At 44.6% G+C, this 18,747-nt stretch overlaps 1 protein-coding gene and 1 long non-coding RNA gene across 2 annotated transcripts in view; both read right to left on the minus strand.

Annotated features, from left to right (window-relative positions):
- Positions 1 to 892: 892 nt before the first annotated feature.
- On the minus strand, positions 893 to 13,214 carry DMRT3 (doublesex and mab-3 related transcription factor 3). Its single transcript, XM_067568608.1, has 2 exons — positions 12,788 to 13,214; positions 893 to 2,593 (listed from the first exon to the last, which is right to left on the minus strand). Exons 1-2 carry the CDS (start codon positions 13,194 to 13,196, stop codon positions 1,629 to 1,631), a joined length of 1,374 nt encoding a protein of 457 aa, XP_067424709.1. The 5' UTR covers positions 13,197 to 13,214; the 3' UTR covers positions 893 to 1,628.
- Positions 13,215 to 16,505: 3,291 nt separating this feature from the next.
- LOC137166788 (uncharacterized) overlaps positions 16,506 to 18,747 on the minus strand; it is a 2,533-nt gene continuing 291 nt past the window's right edge. Inside the window, exon 2 of the long non-coding RNA XR_010923819.1 lies at positions 16,506 to 17,877. This is a non-coding gene — a long non-coding RNA (uncharacterized lncRNA). The remainder of the gene's footprint in view (positions 17,878 to 18,747) is intronic.

An 18,747-nucleotide genomic window follows, 5' to 3' on the forward strand; every position in this document is an offset into this window, starting at 1 on the left:
CATTGGTGCATAGGCATGGCCAAGTATGAAAGGTTGGGAGAAAATACAGAGGCCAGTAATCTCCCACAAAGTTAACATTAATAATTTGTATCTGTATTACAGCAGTGCCTATCCCTGTTAGGGCCCCACTGTGCTAGGTTCTGGAATTGTTTTGAGGGGATATGTAATCCACATCTCTTCAAATCCTGTCAGTAGTTGCACCTACACCAAAGCATGTGTTAAGGTGCCAGCAAAAATCAATTGTTACAGAGGTGTGGATCATTATCTAAAGGCTGAAAATAATGATACTGAAATCTAGATGATACTTTGATGAGAAACCCTGAATATTAATTGTTCACTTTAGAGGTCCTTAATGCCGGTCTACTGGATATTTGATGGGGGCAGCGTTAATTGCTCCTAAATATGTAAACATACTGAGGTGAAATTGCAATTCGCTCAAAAGTACTAGTTTAAAGAAATGTTTTCTAACACCACATAACTGGCATCCTCGCTCCTTTATGCTACTGGAGCCTATGATGAAAAGGAGCTATGAAGAAACACCATTTTTTTTCTGCTCACTTCTACTACCACAAATTCTGCTTTACTCAGCCAACTCGCCAGATTCTGCAACATGTATCTCCAAGACACCTTAGCTTACTCGATGACCGCATTTGTAGTGTGGGGACAAACACAAATTGCCATGCTGCTACTAGCCTCTCCACAGCATTTGCGTACTGTTAGTCAGGTTCATTCACTGGCTTCAACTTAATGGCCAGATCTTCAAATGGTGCAATTTGGCCTGGCTCCATTGAAGTCAATGAAGCTAGCCATATTTACACCAGCTGAGGCTCTTGCCCTCTTGTTAGAAATGTTCTTTGCCCAAATATAAATGACATAAACCAAGATAATCTTCTTAGTTTATTTTTCTAGAGTCCTTAGCATGCTACATTAACCTGACAATGTTTAATCCTGTGTTCATTTCACAATACATTTCATGCAATTCACAGCTGTAATTGGTTTTACACTGACATTACACTTGTTTCGATCTAGCCATGTGAAAAGAATAAGTCTTAATATTATTTGTCTCTAAAAAGTGTCCAAGCTTGAACAGCACAGAAGCAGTTCACTCCAGTCTTGTGTGCAGTAAGTCATTTTGATTTGTTTAGGGGTTTTTTTGTTAAATGCAAGAATGATTATTGGCATAAGAATAAAAGGTCCCTGTGTAGTCCATTTGCAGTTGAACTACGTTCTTTTGATTTCTTATGTCCTGAGGAGTCCTCTCTTTTAAAACAGCATTCAAGTATTCTATTTCAACATTCTCGGTTGTCTGTGTTAAGGGGCAAGGCAGACCTTCAGCTGTAGGTTCCATTATAAATCTTCCACACTCCCAGCTTTCCCATAATTATTCTTAGCATTAGGATCTTCCTTTGTAATAAACATTCAGCACTAAAGCCATAGAATATAGCTATTTGGCATTTTCCAGTGAAGTGCAAGAAATTAAATAAGTTATTTCTTTATTGCTACAGTACAGTACCACACAAAGTCACTTTTTTATATAATTGCAAGGGTTTCATAGAGAATGTCCCTCCTCTTGTTGCCCAGTAGTTCAGCTGAATTGCAAATATCACTTACTTATGTCAAGTGTCATTCTAAGATGATGTATTGAGTATTCTAGAGTCTGAAGAATCAGATCTTTCATCATAGTCATCTTCTGTATAAATAGGTTGTTTAGACACAATTGGACATCCATCATCAGGGATTGAGATCCTGGGATCTTCTGATGAGCGAGTAGGAAGGACAGGTGAACTTCGGAATACACTGGCAGAATTACTAGAGAAAGGGCTGACATACTGGGACCTCAGCTGGTATTGCTGCTGTAGTGTCATGGTGTTCCATAAAGTGACATCATTAGGTAGAAAAGGACTGGACTGATTTCTCGCCAAAGTGTTTCTCAACATCAGTGGGTATCGTGGGGGCTGTGGGAAAGGGTGCTGTAAAGGTACAGCCAAAGGATTGGGCACAACATTACTAGAATCAGTGGAGAATCTCAATGTGTCTGGAACTCTAAAGGCTGATCCTACAGACCATTTAGAAGAGGAGATAGGATATGAACTCAGTGTGTGTTCAAAAATGTGCCTATTGGAAGGCAAAACAAGACCATCTGATTCTGTAGAAGTTCTGTCCCCACCAGCTACTGAAGATCGGCTGGACAAAAGGACCTCAACAGCACTTACCAGATCACCCCCACAGCCCTTCAAGATTAATTCAAGCACAGTTGGCTTTTGGTTGGGGAAGATTTTTTTTAACACTTCAAGAGGCGGTCTGTTGGCCTTCAAACTGAAAGGCAGAGAGACTGTCCCCGATGGACCTTCTATCAGGAAATGATTCTGTTCTGCATGGTACTTGGGACTGTCTGGTCTGCTCTCAGCACTGCTTCCATTTTTCTGGACTGCATAACCACCTTCATCCACTGACACTATTTCAGGGCTCTCGGGAGTGAAGCAGCTTTTGGCTTTTGTCACATCAGGGGAGTTCCTTTGATCTGTGTCTTTGTCACTGTAGGTCTCAGCATTGTCTGTTCCACTTGTATCACCCAACCGTTCCTCAGTCATGTCTGTAAAGTAAAAGGTAGTTGGGTTAATCCTTTCACAGAGTCCAAAAAAAATTTTTAAACATTGTATTATACATTTTTAACAAGAATGAAGCAAGAATTTATTGAAGGAAAGAATTTCCTGAGATTTCCATAAAAGATTTAATTAAGTGGATATCCTATTTCCATTGTGCCTACCTTAAAAATCTGCACCCAAACCCCTTTCTCTTTGCCATGCTAATGATAAAATACCAGTGCTCAACAAGCATGATGCTCTCCAGTGAGGACTAGCTGATCTGAGAGGACATCCACTTCTCATTTGATATCCCCTTGTAAATACCTTAGTCTTTCTAAAATATATAGAAAGAGAATGGATTTGGTAGACTCAATTTCTACTATTCCTGCTGAGTGCAAGATTTGCCATTCCTAACTGAGATTCGCAGGCATAAGACAGCAGTACATCATCTGAATGCCAACCTTCCCCCAAAGGCATTTTAACTCTTTCAGATCAGTGTTCCCTTAGGACTACATCATGCTCTTAGTGAATGGACTGTGTGCTGAAGAATTCTTAGAGAACTTGGAGCACAAGAATAATCCCCACTAGGCCAAACCGCATTAGTGAAGCCATCCACAACTACTACTGCTTCAATGTTGAAGAAGCCTCGTCGCCAGCACACTCCACCTTTGTCCCTGCACAAGCCAGCCCCCCCAACCCATAGAGCACAGCTCAGGGGCGTACTGGGGCAAATAGCCCCCCCTGTCTCATCTCTCCTACACCTGCACTCTTACCCTGTGCAGAAGACCATACTATTCCCACTATGTCTGTGGCATAGGGAAAGGGGTAGGATTTGCCCCTTAGGTGCATGAAGCACTAGTTCTGTGAATATCAACTAAACTATAATCTATTATATGCTAGTTAATATTGTATGCTATAGAAAAGGAGGCCAAGATTTTCTAAAGTGTCTCATGATTTCAGGTACATCGTTTTTTGCATGTCCAACTTGGGATACCTTAAAGGTGTCTGATTTTCAGAAATGCTGAGCCCCCGCCCTCTGAATATCAGGCCCTTCTGAATATCAGGTGGCTCAGGCTGGGCATCCAAAAATGGAGACACCTAAAATCACTGGTCACTTTTGAAAAACTTGGTCAGAGTTTGGTAAGATTTGGAACCATTTTCAATGTGACCCCTTGGTAGAAACAAACAAACAAACAAAAATGCCAATGAAGCAACTGTCCTGGTTTAAAGAGAAAGGTGACAATATATTTTGCTGGGAGATATTCACTGTTATTTCACTAAGGACCAGACTCAACCCACCTGACTTATGCAGAGTAGTACCCTATTCCCTGAACAACTCAGTGATTTCACTCAGGCTCAACGTGGAGTATGCTGCTGGTGCTCAGTGTGAGATTAGCAGAATCTGGCCCTTATTTTTTCAAAATAAACACTGAGCAAAGCCTTAAAACATGTTGTTGCAAAACTGCACTAAAATGAGGCCAACTCATTTATCAGCCCTACTAGCGCAAGGAAGTAGCACGGAACAAGCGAAGAGCTTTGGACTGAAAAATCATGCTCATAACCACTCATTCAAAACTGTAAATAACTTCAGATAGGCTTGTCTGTCTGCAAGCCTGAGTGCCCCGTCTGCCCCCTGCATGGAATCTCTTCCGTAGTAATCACCCAGATAGGGAAGTGTTCATTTTATCATGGTGCTGACTCAATGTATTATTATTGGCCAGCTCAGCCTCTGAGATCTGCTCCCACACAGAATAAGGGTTTAGTCAACTTTGTGACAACATTCCCCTTTCTGAGGTCTCTCAGACAGACCACCATTTGGGAAAGGAAACAAGCCTGAGCAGGCCTGTGATAGGTGGGAATACAGGAGTGGGAGGAGCACATGGGATTCACAAGTCCTCCACTAGCCCTGAGGAAATTCCCAAATCTGGGGCTGTATTACTGTTTTGTCACACACAAACACACATCTGCTGTGAGGGAGCTTTCCTTTGCAGCTCGTCTTGGGTGCACCCTGGTGTAGAGGAGGCCCTGGTAGTGAATTTGACTGGAAGGAGAAATACTGGGGCTCCAGAACCAGCACAGAAATACAGGGCTTATATGGGAATGGTCCTGGCTTCCTGCAGAGTTCCTGGCATATGCATGGTTCATTCTACAGAGGAGCAAACCCCACCACCTGATGGAATAATTGCAAAGGAATTCAGCAAGGAAAAAATCCTTATGGAGATTTCATATCCCCCTTATCACCCTCTCACTGTAAATCCAGCATATATGACAATCATTAAGAAAAGTTCAGTTACCTTTAAAGTTTGCAAAACAGATGTTAAAAAGCAATGTGAAGTTCAGGCCCTACCAGTTTATGCATCATGGCCACCTCTGATGCACAATTAGGCTATGAACAGAAGTTATAATTTCACATGCTGTTGTATCAAATAAAAAACAATGTGTATCATTTCTGCTTAGCACCAAAAGAAGACGGGGAAAGGGAAACAGGAAATGTACTCAAACACAAGCTAAAATGATAGAAACATTTTTAAATTGATCTGAGTGTGCATGTACAAGGTGATTGCACCAATGTAAAAACTTTGTGTAAGCCAGCCAGTATTAGGGGAGAACTCTTGGAACTCCATATGCTACCTACCTCCATCCTCTGAAGACACCCAACTGTTGCAGTGCACAGACTTTAAAGACCTGATCATGCAGTCTTCAAGTGTAGCTTCCATTAACTTTAATGGGAATTTTACATGTGGAGGGTCCCAGGACAGAGCTTGGAAAATAAGTTACAACAGCTCTTGCCCTTGCATAGTTATTTCTGGTACACAGGCACTTGAGGAAGATTATATTGGTCACTATAGCATAGTAAATTTACATGCAAAATACCACTATACTATCATGTAAATTGAATGCAAGTAAGTATATTTCAGAAGCATTCTCAGTTTCCAAAATGTATTTATTGCTATGTAGTTTACATTTAATACTGGGCACCATAACATAGCAAATATATGGGAAATATATTCATATTACATCTCCCAAATCAGTGAAATACAGCCGCAGTCCTGGGAAATTATTACTTTAGGGCTTTCATATTTTGTGGTTTTTTTAATTAGCTTTAAAATGCATAGATGGTGTCCAAGTGGTGTTCAGCAAAGGGAAGCTTTTGTTGGTTAATATCCTTCTTTTTATTGGAAATTGTTGAGATAAGACTTTTTTTTTTTTTTTTACATATTTGCAATGGGAGGAGAACAACCTAAATAATCAAGGAGTTGGAAAGGTATATTACAAATCCATACAAATATTCTGGCACAAAAATGTAGAAATACAACATGCAGAATAACCGCACCTAGAACTTTAATTTTGTATTACTCCAAAATATAGGATGAGTCTTCAACTACTAAAATATACACTTCATTAAAAATGAATTTATATATTGTTGTTAGTCCATTGTATCTTTCTGTGATATTCACTAACTTCTCCTGAAAGTGATCTGCTTAATAGAAGAAACCTTGGACTCAGGCAACTCTAAGTATTGTTTTTAATAAAATATATGCTGTTTCAGATTGCTTGTATTCAGTACTCTTTTTTATTAGCCTTGAGGTAACCAAAGAGAATCACTTTCCTTTTTTATACTAATTATGGAGAACTTCCATAATATTTCTCTCTCACGCACGCACATTTTATAGCTAGATATGGGTATAGACTAGAGAGAGCCAGATATATACACATGAACATACACAGAGCAATGAGAAGTGTGTATCTATAGTTGTATAGATGTATACATACATGAACACAGGGACTGTGAGCTTTGAGGGAGATGTCTAGCACGATATACCTTTTCCTTAAACATAAATACATTAATGATTATGAGACATTCAGATCCATATAACTACCTAAGAAAGATAGCAAGACAAAAAGCCATTCTCGTCAGTTCATTCCTTCACTGAAACACGTCTAATATTTCAGGTTAAATCCTGCTATTCTTACTGATTGGGAGGGAATCTACCTGCAACCCCGGTTTACCTAGAGCTCACCCATATCTACTGTTATCCTGGTAACGAACTGAGATGAAAATACCATAGATCCCTGTGAAACTTGTACATAGTTAAAAAAAAAATTAAGCCCACTTCATTGCAAATTTCCTTTCCCTATTTTAGTGATTATTCCTAAACATTTTTTCCCCACATGCAACCTTGTGCTGTGAGTTTTAAGCAAAACCTAGCACTGAAATCAACTAAAGGCCCAATATTACTTCACAGTTTTTGTTTACAAGCACTAATCATTGCTGAGGGGCAGGGATATGACACCTGTGTTTATGCGAAGGGTGAAAATATAAGGAGGAAGAATTATTGGCACAAGAGGTGTAACGTAGTGGGAAGAAATTAAGAAAATAAAACTATAGTCTAAGGGTCAAGGGCTGAACTTCACTTGGAAAGTAACCCTATTCAAGCATTCAGGACTTTCCAGGAGTAAAGTAGTCAAAGCAAAGGGTATTAGAACCTGACCCTAAATCAGGAAACACTAGATGGACTTAATCGTCAGAAACATAAAAGACTGGACAAAGCACTAGTTAATATATCCTAGGGAACAATCCTGTTACCTCTCTCTAGTGTGCTATTCATTTTGGTATCTAGGAACCATACACTATAAGGGAAGATGATCTAAAAGGTGTCTCCCATCTCCAATTTCTATAACTCTGTGAATTAAGAAATGGAATGGTTAATCCGGTTTTAAAAAGAACTCTCCAGATGGGTGTTCAGCTGCTTTGAGATAGATCATCTTTGCTTTCTATTTCCCTTTGATTGTAAAGGAAGTCTATTTACAATCAATGCAAAGCAACCAGGCAGCTTCCGAATGAGCCCCGTGAATTGCAACCTTAGTTAAAAATGCGAGTAATTAGAGTCATTTGGGGAGCAGGTTTCGAAGGTCTTGCATCCGGGGAGGCAGCTGAAGTGAAGATGGACAAAATCTTCCTCGCTTTCCATGAAGTGCAACACCATTGAGGGAAGGGGCTCGGAGAGCTGCGGACAGTTTGATTTATGACGATTTACTCTTTTTTTTTCCGCCTTGTAAAGCTGTTAGCAGAAAGTGCTGACTGGCTGGCAGGGAAAAATTTCTCATCAATGCTCTTTGATTGTATTTTGCAAACAAAATGCCTGTTGCTTGGTAACATTCCACTTGAGCCTGACCTTCTCCAAAAGTTATTGCTATCCGATTCGATTTACACTGTCCTCCTGTGATTACAGTAATCTTTTAAACTGGGAAGTTCATATATCAGGCAAAAGAAAAGTTGAGTGTGCAAGTCAACATCGCTTCTGTGCGCCAGATTTATATCCTGCTGGCGGAGATTATTTCTGTTGCACTTTCTGGAAGGAGCAGAACAGAGATTTTCGTGGCATTTCCTTCCCCCGTATTTGTAAGTGTCGCTGGTCTGTTCTTGATCACCTCCCTTCGCAAACGCTTGGGGAGGATGGGGATGTGGCGATGGGTACGGCGTGAGATCTGTTCATGTCGAGAGCCTTGGATGGGGTGGGAGGGAAGTGGCAACGCTTCCGCAGGTTAGGGTTGCGTTTGCAGAGCCGTAAACGAGTCCCTCGGGGTGGGAATACTCCCTATATTCCAGGCCGGGGAGAGGTGAGTGAACCTAGCAGCGGGGGGGGCTGGGAGTCAAGTGCGGGGCTAAAGGCCAAGAGCGGATGAAAAGAGGGACCTGGCTCCAGGTTAACACGACTCAGACAAGGTTCAGCTCCTGGAGGTGCCGCATTTATGAACTGACCCTATCTGATGGGGGCTCGTGTTCAGCAGTGTCACGGGAGGGATGCGCCGCGCACGGCTGGAATCTACCCACGGGGCCCCCACTCGCGCCCGTCCGCGGGAAGGTAGGTGCCGAGCTATCTGCTGGGACACAACTGGGCCGCCGCGCCGCGGGTTGAACCCACGTTCTCGGCGCTACGTTAGGCTCCGTCCCGCTCGCCCTGGCACCAGCGGAAGGTTTGCCCTCGGTCCCGGGCTACTCCCGTCCCTCGGCCATTCTCTGCCCCGTCGCACTGACTTGCCGACCCGACGAGCGCCCCGGCTCTCATGCAAGAGGAGTCAGCAATACCGGGCACGGTGCAAACCCTTCACATGACGGTCACGGGCGCCGGGCCTGCCCAAGGCGAAGACGAGACAACTCAAGGCCCCGCACAGCGCCGCGGGCTGTCGTAGCTGACGAGAACGGAACGAACACGAAACACAACTAGGTGAAAGCCTGGGGTCAAGGATAGGCAAGGAGGTGCGTCCTGCCGGGACATCGGCCCTTCTTCAGCTCCCTGCGGGCTCCTTCCTGAGCCCTTAGCAGAGTGCGAGCCGACCTTGGGGAGGATGGAAAAGCCCGGCCGGCTGCACAGGGGCTCGGAGAATTAAATGCCCCAAACTAGTGGCACTGAGCGCGATCTCTGCGCCTGGCCTTACAAAGCCCGAGGCACCCCCGCTTTGGAGTCTTTGACCTCACTAGGGTAATCATCAGACTCTGCAGGATCGGGCCCGTGGATGCCTTTCCTCCCTCCGACCCCATATATATTATTAATCGTGCCCCATTTTGTTCAGAGGGGAAAAATAAGGCCTATTTCTCTCATCCGCCCCCCCCCTTAATTACCGTGATCCAGTTTTAATTTATCTCCGGAAACGACCCCCCCCCCCATGTATCACCCAGCCAGGGCCCCACCAACAGATCTGCTGCAAGCAACATCATTTCTGTCCTGCCCTCTGGGAATGAGGACAAGGGGGACCAAATGCCAAACGCTGTCTACGGTGCAAAGAGCCTGGGAAGGTCAGAGTTCGGAGAAACTTCCCTGAAAACATTTCAGCCAAATTGGCCTTAACTCTGCCCGCCCTTCTCCCCTAACCACTGGAGCGCGGCGCGCAGCAGCCCCCCGGGTCCACGAGAATCCGTCCCCCTCCTTTCCCTGTTAGGAAGGGGCTGAGGTTTGTAAAAGTCCATGGGAGATGCCAGTTTAGGGTTCTGGGCTCCCTCGCTCTTAAAGCACCACGGAAAAGATCTGGCGTCGAGAGATGCTCAGCTCCCCCTTGGCTTTCTTTTTCCATCCACCCGTTACATCATGTGGAGGTGGAAGGAAGGAATAATAGGGGTGGAGGGGAGAGCCTCACCGCAGTATCCCACCCTGGCAGTGACTCTTATTTTTGGCTCTCGCAGAGCAAGCAGGCTGGGCTGAGGCTGTTGTTACAGAAACACCCACGAGCTGAGAGACTGATGGGGAGAGACCGTCACAAATCCAACTGGTTTTTTTCCAGAGGTTCGTAGCCTTTTGGCTAAATTTCCGTCTCCTCGAAGACTAAGAAGTGAAACAATTGCAATGTCCGGGAAAAGGATGCTGTAGGTATAGTTGAAAATTGCTAAGTCAAGTTAAACTACCCAGTGCGCAAACCATCTTCAAACCGCGATAAATGAATAATAATTAATTGTGACCGATCTACCTTCGGTAGCCCCTTGGTCGTTTAAAAGAGTTTTGTCTCTTTTGTGGGCTAAATTTGGTTTTGACCCCCCTGGAAAAAAAATCTTGTCTTGAACAGACGCATTCATTTTGTGCTCCTGTTGCTGTTACCTGCAAGTTTGTATTTTTAAAGTGCGTGCTCTCGTCCGGTATCCAGTGAAAAAGGCTTCAGTTTGTTTTTCCCCAGAAATGTTTCCTCCCTGCATCAACCTTGTGCTATTTTCACTCAAGAGCAACATTATATTTATAACTTGTGCACAGAGAAATATTTTAAAGGGCCAGATTCAGAGACTTTTCAAACGAAGTCTCAATCGATTGAGCCTCAGATTTGCAATTTAGTCCAAAAACCCTGCCTCACTTACCTACCCCCTTCGCATAATTTTCTAATTTTAGAGAATTAAATTTAATGAAAGAGGGGAAAATATGTCTCTATTTGTGTGGCGTGGAGGTCAAAGGCATCTAAACATATTATAAGATTATATAACATCTCATTTTCCTTATGACACGTCCCAAACTCTTTCTTATTATTGACTGCTCTTAAAATAAAACAAAAGTGCCAGTTCCGTCCCTTATTCTTTTGATGAAGCTGCAAATTTATGTTTTATGGTTTATTGTTATGGCTTTAGATAGTGATTGGTGAATTGTTCTTGGAGCCTCTGGTCCTGGAGAGGGGAAAGCTTACCCGCTTCTTAAATCATTTAGTTGAACAAAAAAGTGCAAGCCCTAAAGTTTTCAGATGATGAATTTCAGATTAGCAGTTATAATGGGATATGGTGTAAATTCCGAGTGGTTTCGAGATGTTGAACAATAAATAATACATATACAAGTCAGTTGTTACTAGTAATATATTGCGAATAATGTTGACTAAATACGTTTCCTTGCCCTTCCCCGCAGCTCGTTAGTTAATTTCAACGACTGAACCTGGATACATCGCTATTTATTTATTCTGTACGTCGGAAGCACAGAAATGGGTTCCCACCAAAGCGATCAGCTTCAAAAAGAACTTCATGAAACACATTTAACAGCTGTGCACCCAAACTAGGTAACTCCTAATTGCTCACGCAGGAAACACTGTACATCACAAGCCCCCTTCCTCACTGCAGCCCAGTTCACCAGCACAGCCGCTCAGGCCGGAAACTGTTAATAGCGGGCCTTTTAGTTGGTTGTTATTTGGAGCCAGGCGATGAAAATCAACAAAGGCGGCGGTTAAATTGGAAGCCCGAGGTTTAAATGTAAATTGTTCTCCGGCCTCCAAAGGGGCGCCTCGGAGTGGGAAAGACACACATTGTTTTGCGTAAACGGTTTTCTCCACCCTACATAGGGCAAAGTCAAATGCTTGTCTAAAGATCCACCTGATGACATGAGTTGTGGCATCCTGCCTGGCAGAGGCAGGCGTCATGTTGGGACTCTAACGTCCAGCAGCTTCCAAGCTCAGACCTGGCGCATTAGGGATCCGTACCGCTATTGGGACATGCAAAGTGCTGCCTGACCTTAACGTGTCCGGGCTGTAATTCTGGAGCAACTCCTGAGATCCTTACATAACCGGAAGCGTTTGCACTGGTTCTAGGAGCCCCGTCCCTCGCTCTCTTACTAGTAAATAGTCTTCGCTCACATTACTACGTCCCACTGATTTCAATAGGACCACTCACTTCAAGAAGTGCTGTTTGTACGTGTAAAGGTATGCAGACTCCAGTCTCCCATTGAAATCCATTGGAAATGACTGAACTAAAGCCAAGTAAAGGATATGGCCCGAAGTGAATTAAATCGAGTATTCGGTTTCTACCGGTGGGTTTCCCGTGAGGAAACACCAGCCTGAGATTCTGCAGTGAAATGAGACTACTCTCCCCCCTGTGAACATATTGTGAATATGAGGGAATCGGACCTATCTGATTCCATATACTGCCCGCGCCTAGTAAGCAGCTGGGGTCAGTTGCAGGCTGAATACTATTTCCTTCTCATCATTTCCCAATGGCCCCGCTTCAGGTTTAGAACCCCGGGCCAGCCCGACCGTTCATTGTCAGTCTGGTTTAATAATACAAGTCCTGAAAACCGATCCGATTTAATAAGAAACCCCCGCCCAAAAAAGCCAGCTCCTCTCTCTCGAAAGCTAGCAGCTGGTCAGTACCTACTTCCCCAAACACCCAGGCCTTGAATCTGATCCGCAGACACCGTCGTGAAGCAGAAATAATTCCCCACAAGTGACTATGGGGTCAGTGAGATCAGAATCGGGCTCCGAAGGGACGCAGTGCAGCGGTCAGAACTCCTGGTGTGGATAATCACCCTCCTCCTATATCCGCCCCCCGCCCGCCCACACACACATCTACCTGCAAGGATCTACCGCTGCAGGCTGTCTGCGTGCGGACCTTGTGCAACCTCCGGCCTGGAGTGAGGCGCTAGACACAGCGCTCATTGCCCTGGGGAACCAACCTGCCTGCCTCTTGGGGGCCCATACCCACCTGCTATGGAGAGCTCTCCCCGCCCCGCTGCCCCCTTCCCTCTCAGGGTCCTTCCCCACCTTGGAGAGACCGCTGGGATCGCGGCGCCTGTGGGATCCAGAGACCCTCCCCGCCCGGTGTCCAGGCATCTCCGTAAAGCCCCTCTCTCACTGCGGTAGCAGCCAGATCCTCTCACGCCCACCTGCTGCCTGCGGGCTGTGGTGAGACCCGGAGCCCGCCAGCCCTTCCCGCAGGTCGCGGCGCCGCCCCACCCCCTGGCGCTTACCTGTTTTGGGGAGCTGCGCCTGCAGGGCTGCGGGCTGCTCGGAGGCCCAGCCGCGCAGGGCAGCCAGCTCGGCGGCGGGTCTCTGCGGGGCGCCGTCGGCGCTGGCCGCCGGCGGCTGCGGCCCGGGCAGGGCGCGCAGAGAGTCCGGGAGGAGGCTCTCCAGGCTCTCGTTGGCCTGCTGCCGGCGCAGCGCCACCTGCGCGGCCATGACCCGCTGGCGCTCGATGATGAGGATGCACTTCTCGCAGGTGCAGTCCTTGAAGCGGCAGTAGCGCTTGTGGCCCTTCAGCCAGGACAGCACGCCGTGGTTACGGCAGCGGGCGCACTTGGGGGTGCGCTGCAAGGGGGCCCGGGGCGGCTGGGACACCGGGCCGCCCATGTACAGGTACGGGGAGCCGTAGCCGTTCATGCCCCGCGCAGGAACCCAGCCGGGTGGGGGGCAGAGCTGGGAAGGGAGCGGCCGCCGAGCAGCCGCTGCCTGCGAGACACTGGGGGAGCCGGGGGCAGGGGCGGAGCCGAGGGCTCTTCGCTGGCTCCGGCGGGGCAGACCCGACGGGCGCCGGGCAGCTGCTGCTGGCTAAATCCCGCTGGGCGCTACGGGCACGATCCACTCGGCTGCATCGAGTCCTGCTCCCTGCGCTGCTGCTGCTGCTGCTGCAGGCGGGTTCCCTGGCTCCGGCTGCTGCTGCTGGGACCTGGCGGAGAGCACTCTGCCTATCGCTGGAGCCTCCCCTCTGAGCGCCCCCCTCTCCTCACTCTGCTTCCCTCCCCTCGGCTCCCTGCCCTTCACCTTCCCTGCAGCCCGGCGCCACTGGGGGAGGGGGCGCTCACAGCCTCCTAGGCGGCTGCTACCGGCTGGGAAGACGATGTGGAGGGGGGGGGGTTCCCCTCTTTCCGGGGCAAATGGTCTCTCCCACTGCCAAACAAGTTTCCTCCAGGAAGGGGCAGGGAACTGGTGTTTCTCCCTCCCTAGCAAGGAGACTGGTGGGGCAGGCTGCTGAGTTGGAGGTTCAGCTGGGGTGGGAGTCGTGAGTGCCCAGCCTACTTCGGTGGGGGAGGCTAGGAGCGAGGAAGGCAATTACTGTATTTGGTCTCTTTGGGACGTTTCTTAAGTTCAGTCTCTCCCAGATCCAGGAACCCCAGTCAACCCCATCAGCACATCAACTGCAAAGATGAAGTCGCGACCAAGCACGCTAGCTCCCACAAAAAACAGTTTCTTCAATAAAATAATCTCTGCCCCTCAGGGCCGGCCAGCGTTCTTGAGGGTTTTAAAAGGGATTTGCTCAACTCACCAATAATCATGCAAGTGTCAGAGGACGAAGGTAAAGAGAAGCTGCATTAGAAATTACCATCTTGAAATCTCCCACGCTTAACCCATACCCCCACCAGTTATTAAACTGCCGAGCTCAGATCACATTTCATTAATAAAATCTAAGCCTCCACTTATTATTTAGTTACGGGCTGGATCGTCCGCCTTCTCTTGGTTTTTGATGTTCCTCGCCAAGATGGCTACTGATAGGCAAACCGTCCCTGTAGAGAGGAGACACGACTCAGATCAAATTCGCAGCCTCTTAATTAATTTGTTTGATGCATAATAGAAATCATTTTTCAAAACACTTCCGAACGTGATGTTTCACAAACATATTTCTAAGATGACCGCGAGAAGTTAAAAACAAAGTGGAATTATTACATTGCAGGAAAGAAAGTGAATCCAGTTTGTGGAGAGGACAAACTCACTACAGGTGTTTATTAGACGAGTGAATCAACATTTCATTTGTTACTTGTTTTCTTAGTGTACTTATAACCTTCTGTTTGGACGTTACACAGTGAAATTAATTTAAAGCGCTGAATGCAGCACTTCATAGTTTTCGTACTTTATTCAAAAAGAAAAGAAAAAGAAATAGGAAATGATTTTTATACTGGAACTGCTGTTTTAAATTAATTGTATAATTAGCACACTTAAAATATATTGCTAATTAAAGTCTAAAAATATTCTGCCCGGGGGAATAAATGTGTGATGTATGTGTACAGGCAAATGGTATTTCATTCTGTTACGTATTCCATTTAAAAATACTTTACTCCTAAGTATTTATCCAGTTTCGGGGTGGGTTGATTTATATCGTATTATGGGGCGAGTTTCAGGGACCGCATCCCATTCTCAAATTCATCTGTTGCTGACTAACTTTACGGTTAGGAGAAAGCTGCGTTTGATCGAGTGTAGAATACATTCCATTATCTTGCAGCACGGACAAATAGGAATACAACAAAATATTTCTTTTGTATTCTCTGTGTTCTACATTTCTTTTCTGTTGTTTGAGCTGAGTCTCACAATGAAAATAGCCCACAAACCACGTTGCCATGATTTTACAGTCCCTACAGGGAATTTTAAACCCTCCGAAATTCTTGCAAAAAATACAATTTAACAGTTTTTTTTAAATAGAGAAAAATAAGTAGCGACACCTAACCCATACACCCAAATAAATACCTGAAAGGTTAATTAAAAAAATAAAATATGTTGCGCAGCAATCTACAGAAGCCATGCGCGAAAAAGCTAACGAATTCAATACATGTGAGGCACTGAAGGAATGAATCCGGAAAGTGAATTCATGTTTAAATATTTGTACTGTAATACGTGGAACTACTGTAGTGATCAGTTCTAGCTAATGAATGGGGGGTATATATCTGTATCTAACTGACTCTTATCTATCCATATCTCGCGATCCCCACATGAAATCTTTCTAAAATATGGATTTTAACTGTATTCCAAGGTTATGGATTTCATATACCAGCCCAGGGAGACTCTCACCAGGTCTCTCACCTATCTGGTTACATATCTATCTCTCTACCGCTAACATTCACAGGCTTAGGTCTGGGGGCCCCTCTCTCACTTGAGTGCACATTGGGAGGTTAAATTGAAATACTCGTTTGATATAGTGCAGTAATCCTTTTCTCATATTTGATGGGAATGTTTTTCATATCCTAGTATTTGACAACATCTCCCTATAGGGACAGGTTTGTATTTATGTTAGTAAAATGTCCCCTGCCTGAAAGTCTATTGTAACCCAACACCTGACAACCCCGAGTCCCATTTCTGTTTTCAGAAAAGGTTTATTCAAGCACATAATGGGATCCCAGCAGAAAGCCTTTCAGAAGAAGGGGCCATGGTAAACTTCACCACATGAACTCCGTTACCAGGGCTATTAAGCTTTTAATTGGAAAATAGCAGAGGAAATTTCAAGGTGACTATAACGTGTTAGCAGTTAGTGCCCAGAAGAATAGAGTGAAAGAGAATGAATGTGTAAAGCATATGGTCCAAATAACAGTCAGGGGAAAGTGCCTGGTTCCACTAAGTCCAGCAGCGTAGACGTTTATGGGAAAAATCCTCCAAGAAATCAGGAAAGAGGAAGTGAACAAAACAAACAAATGTAACTTAATTACACTGAATCCACGGACAACGTGTTCCCATTTGATTTTGATTTTCTTACGATAATCAATGGTGTGAGCGCTCAGTTTGCCAAAGACAATGGTTAGAACGTCTAGGAAATACCATTTCCAGAGATCACTTCGAAATGCTTTTACAAATCACACAGGGACGTGTTATCGAAAGCCAAACAAAAGCAGCCATCTGAATAGCATGTTCATATTATTATTTTGAACTTGAAGTGCATGGCTTTTCAGTAAAGGTCTTGGTTTAACACAATTTGATATACATGGAGGCTTAATGATAAGGAGGGAATTAGCCTACATCTATCTGTTAACTACAATATAGGAATTATTCAGAGCATTTATAATTATTGTCTGGGCTTTTGGATTAAATGAAACTGGGCTTCAGATAGAGCCTCATGTAAAGTTTACAAACGTTTCTTATTTCGAGATTTGAATGGTAGAGGTAGCTTCAATTACATCTCTGTGAAGATGCTTTTAGCTAATGGCAAATTAAAAGGAAAAGATGGATGAGCAGACACTTGCCCTATGATTGGTCAGTCAGTCAGTCACTTCAGATGGCATTAAATGTTCTTGTTCTCACATAATTACTTCAGGACAGAAACACATATCAATTGGAAGGGGCTCCCCAACGAATAAAGAGCTCTGCTTTGAAATTAGTGACATTAACTACACGGCAGATGTAATAAATAGAGGGGTTATCCTGCCCAGGATCACACAAATAATTAATCAAAGAGGCATAGTAAGCAGCTAGGGAAGCACTGGAGATCTGAAGAGAATTAATAAAGGTCACTGATTACCAGCCATTCATAAATATTTTGGAAAGAAAGGTGACGATTTGTATTTTCATGTTAAAACCTCTGTTGGTCCCCTGCAAAGAAAATGCTCTTGAAGTTCCCTTGGACTGTCTGTAGTGTACAGTAGCCACAAACCTCGCCAGTATGAAATCTGACTGAGATCTGGAAGGACTGATGGTGTCGAAGTAAAAAGCCTGGTTTGGGGAATTGGGGTGGCACTACAGTACAGCGCCAGTTGTGCTGAAAGGCGAATTTGCTGCGTTTGTTTTAATTGGGCTAACTGTGTTCCAGGTGCAATTGCCCCCAAATGATCATACTGATCAGATAAATACGCAACAAAACAATGGAAGTACCTCACCTCTGCTAGCCACTTTTCCCACTGTTCTTTAGCCATTGCAGCGAATGTATTGTAAATGTATCAAACAAACTACTATCTACAGAGAAGCATGTTAACCCCTTACACAATCTGCTAAAGAGACCATCAGATATGATTGAATAGTTATAGACAATTTAAACAGGCCATGTAACAAATGTGATGCTTCGGGCTTGGTTGCTCAGATGAAGCAATTTCTTTTTGAGGATATATAAAACGCAGGGCTCCACAGGGAAGGGAAGAAAATGCACCATTCCAGCCAGTAGAAGACGTATCAGCGACAAGAAATCAATGACAAGTTCAGGATTCGTGAACTTCAGCGATTGCTGAAACATTCAAGTTTTTCGGTTACATGCAAAACGCACTCAGATCAGAATTCCTTTTGCAAACCCCGTTCACACGAAATGCTCCACTTCAAGGTGTCTTTACGAAGTTGCACAAAGGGCATTTCCTGCAACTCGAGAAACTGAAGGAATCTGAAAGAAAGTTTCAGTTTTCCAAATCCCAGTGTTCAGGTGTTTTCCCCTTCCTCTTCCAAAGCGAAGTCACGACTCCTCCCTGCAAATTATCTCCACCATTACAAACCAACACTAGTTTGCAAGAGAGCTAATTTGAGAGCATTAGGAAAATTACTGCCTCCTTTCTCGAGCTAACTCAGTGGACAACAAGAAAAACACCGATCTTTCTCCCCCGGGGGGGGGGGATCTCGCTGAGCATTTCTGGCATATGAGATTTAAAACGTGGAATGCCGAGGAAATATTTGCGAAATATGGTGATACTTCATCAGTAGTGGTGAGACATTTTCTAAAGCTATCTGATGTGCAAAACAATGCAATCAAACCAGTAAACTTTCGATTGGTATTTAATTGCTTTAACATTAGCCTAACAAATAAAAATTCCGTAGACGTATACTTCCATGCAGCCAGGTATCTTTGAAATAGCGTTAACACATCCAATTGATATGCCACTAGAAATAGGGACCGTGTAATAACATGCAACTTTAAATACAGGAGAACGAGGGGTGACAACATAATATTGATTTGTACTGCCACTTGCTATAAAATGGATCAAGCAGGTTTCTCTCATGGTGTTAGGATGAGTTCCTTCATGATCTGATACTCCTCCAACATGTAGAAGTTGGGCTCCTTTTTAGATGAGAAGTTCAGCCCTTTAAAAATATTGTTCAATTGAGAGCTCGAGTGGGAGGATGTCTGCACGTGTTTGATTAAAAAATGACTACTTTAAATTAGCAAATTTGAAATCCAGTCCTCTTAACCACTTCCAAGAGCATAAAGGTCAAATTGAACTTTCTGACGTGGCTGCTCCGCGTATTTTGTAACTGTCTT

This window comes from Emydura macquarii, unplaced genomic scaffold, assembly GCF_026122565.2.
Source record: "Emydura macquarii macquarii isolate MOO-44397 ecotype Brisbane River unplaced genomic scaffold, CSIRO-AGI_Emac_v2 contig_2897, whole genome shotgun sequence".
Classification (NCBI taxonomy): domain Eukaryota; kingdom Metazoa; phylum Chordata; order Testudines; family Chelidae; genus Emydura; species Emydura macquarii.

Coding starts and splice junctions, on each gene's coding strand:
- DMRT3 (XM_067568608.1), bottom strand. CDS start 13,196: ATGAACGGCTACGGCTCCCCGTACCTGTACATGGGCGGCCCGGTGTCC. Junction 2,594..12,787: donor GGCGCAGCTCCCCAAAACAG/GTAAGCGCCAGG, acceptor TTTACTTTACAG/ACATGACTGAGGAACGGTTG.